The 2763-nt window shown below is 42.0% G+C and overlaps 1 protein-coding gene across 1 annotated transcript; it reads left to right on the top strand.

Moving 5' to 3' along the window:
* The first annotated feature begins 291 nt into the window (after nt 1–291).
* LOC147385833 (high affinity nitrate transporter 2.4-like) lies at nt 292–2208 on the top strand. Its single transcript, XM_086423471.1, has 3 exons — nt 292–1104; nt 1339–1454; nt 1542–2208. The coding sequence occupies exons 1-3, from the start codon at nt 292–294 to the stop codon at nt 2206–2208; spliced, it is 1596 nt and encodes a 531-aa protein (XP_086279597.1).
* The last annotated feature ends 555 nt before the right edge of the window (nt 2209–2763 follow it).

Consider the following 2763-nt stretch of genomic DNA (forward strand, 5'->3'; position numbering starts at 1 on the left):
TATTTAGACAAAGTGATCCTTGGAGATGTACATGAGGTCCTTCAAAGGTTCACTAATAGATGTGGCGCCAAGGATTCACTTTTATTTATTAAATAAATTCCACAAATAGAAATGCAACCGTTGGGAATCTCCATTGGCTTCTTTAAAAATGTCAACGGCTACCACATTTAAATACTACTCCCCTCTCCTCCCCAATCTTCATTAGCACCAACAACACTACTTTCCCATCTCCAATTTCACTACTTTCTTTACTCTCTCTCTCTTTTGGAGTGTGTTTGTGTTAAGGCTTTAATGGAAGACATAGAGAGTACTACCCCTGGAAGATCCATGCATGGAGTCACTGGAAAAGAACAAACCTTCGCCTTCTCTGTTGCCTCCCCAATAGTCCCAACCGACACAACGGCTAAGTTCTCCTTACCCGTCGACTCTGAACACAAGTCCAAGGTCTTCAAGCTCTTTTCCTTAGCTAATCCACATATGAGAACCTTCCACCTCTCTTGGATCTCCTTCTTCACATGTTTCGTATCCACATTCGCCGCAGCCCCACTTGTTCCCATCATTCGTGACAACCTTAACCTCAAAAAGGGCGATATCGGCAATGCTGGGATCGCCTCAGTTTCGGGGAGTATCTTCTCTAGGCTTGTCATGGGGGCTGTATGTGACCTACTTGGCCCAAGATATGGGTGTGCATTCCTCATGATGCTCTCCGCACCGACAGTGTTTTCAATGTCTCTCGTATCGTCGGCTGGGGGATATGTAGCCGTCAGATTCATGATTGGCTTCTCTCTTGCCACATTTGTTTCCTGCCAGTACTGGATGAGCACCATGTTCAATGGAAAGATTATTGGGCTTGTTAATGGTACTGCGGCAGGGTGGGGAAACATGGGTGGTGGTGCTACTCAACTCATAATGCCATTACTATATGAGCTAATCCGTCGAACTGGTTCCACCCCATTCATTGCTTGGAGAATCGCCTTTTTCATCCCCGGGTGCCTTCATATCATCACAGGGATCCTAGTACTGAGCCTTGGACAAGATCTTCCTGATGGAAACCTTAGTAGTCTACAAAAGAAGGGAGATGTTACCAAAGACAAGTTCTCTAAGGTCTGTTTTCTTTGATCCTAGACTCTCTCTCTCTCTCTCTCTCTCCCTCTCTCTCTCTTTATAAACATTAATTTTGTATATTTGTGTTTGATCATGTTTTATAAGGCTTCTTACTAGTATGGATTCCTACATCTTTTAATTAAATTGAAGTGAACATTCTTTTTTTCTTTTGAACAGAGGTTTTTTCTCTTAATAACAGAAATTTACTTCTTTTCATATTTATTTCTTCTTTAGGTGCTATGGTATGCTATCACAAACTACAGGACATGGATCTTTGTCCTTCTCTATGGCTACTCCATGGGTGTAGAACTTACCACCGATAACGTCATTGCCGAGTATTTCTTCGACAGGTTTATCTTCATGCCATGCACCCATTACATTATTACTGTAAAATTCAAATTTGACGAGAGATTGACAAACATTTTCATCTTTGACAGGTTTGATCTCAAGCTCCATACTGCCGGCGTCATTGCAGCGACCTTTGGCATGGCCAACATCGTGGCTCGTCCCTTCGGTGGCTACATGTCAGACTTGGGTGCACGTAGGTTTGGCATGCGAGCTAGGCTATGGAATCTATGGATCCTCCAGACTCTGGGAGGGGCCTTCTGCGTCTGGCTTGGTCGTGCAAACTCGCTTCCCATTTCCATCTTTGCTATGATCCTTTTCTCTGTATGTGCGCAGGCTGCATGTGGAGCCACCTTTGGCATCATACCATTCATTTCTCGACGATCATTGGGTATAATATCGGGCTTAACGGGTGCTGGAGGGAATTTTGGTTCTGGGCTTACTCAATTACTGTTCTTCACAAGCACAAGGTACTCCACTGCCTCGGGCATCACTATGATGGGTGTTATGATCATGGCGTGTACCCTTCCTGTGACATTGGTGCACTTCCCTCAATGGGGAAGTATGTTCTTGCCACCTTCGAGCAACGTTGTTAAAGGAAACGAAGAGTACTACTATGGTTCGGAGTGGACCGAAGAGGAGAAACAGAAGGGGTTGCACCAGAGCAGTATCAAGTTTGCTGAAAACAGCCGGTCTGAGCGTGGGAGGCGCGTTGTTTCTGCACCAACCCCTCCCAATTCTACACCTAATCATGTCTAGACCGAGTAATATCGATGAAGTTGTTGGTGCAATAACTTTATGTTTGTTTTTTCTCTAAATCAAGGTATGATGTATGGTGGTAAATTAAAATGTGTGCTTAATGAAAGAAGATGAAGCATGATTATGGAGAAATAACATCATTCTCTAATTAGGGTATGAGTATGGAGTACTTTTCCTGGGGTACAATATATATACTGGTGATCAATCATGCTTTCTTTAAGAGATCTATCCCCCAAAAAAAAAAAAAACTTACAATCCATATTTATATTGGAAAACTTTTTTATATTTTTGATACACGAAGAAAAAAATCCCTTTTTCAAGAAACTAGGATTTTGACTAGAACTTTTTCTATCTTTGAGGAATTCAGATCTGAATATACCTGGTGATGGTTGAACCTAGTGATGGTTCTTTCTATAAATGGTTGTTTTTAAATTGGATGAAATTGAAAAGGTTTTTATTTAAAGGGATCCTCAATTATTTCCCGGGATGCCGGAAATAAGAAATAGATAGATTGTTTGGTGTAGTTGTGTTCATGAAGGTGAGATCTTAGTTGAT

Source organism: Akebia trifoliata, chromosome 14 (assembly GCF_017979445.1).
Source record: "Akebia trifoliata isolate Shusen 1 chromosome 14, ASM1797944v1, whole genome shotgun sequence".
Classification (NCBI taxonomy): domain Eukaryota; kingdom Viridiplantae; phylum Streptophyta; class Magnoliopsida; order Ranunculales; family Lardizabalaceae; genus Akebia; species Akebia trifoliata.

Coding starts and splice junctions, on each gene's coding strand:
- LOC147385833 (XM_086423471.1), top strand. CDS start 292: ATGGAAGACATAGAGAGTACTACCCCTGGAAGATCCATGCATGGAGTC. Junction 1,105..1,338: donor CCAAAGACAAGTTCTCTAAG/GTCTGTTTTCTT, acceptor TTTCTTCTTTAG/GTGCTATGGTATGCTATCAC. Junction 1,455..1,541: donor GCCGAGTATTTCTTCGACAG/GTTTATCTTCAT, acceptor CATCTTTGACAG/GTTTGATCTCAAGCTCCATA.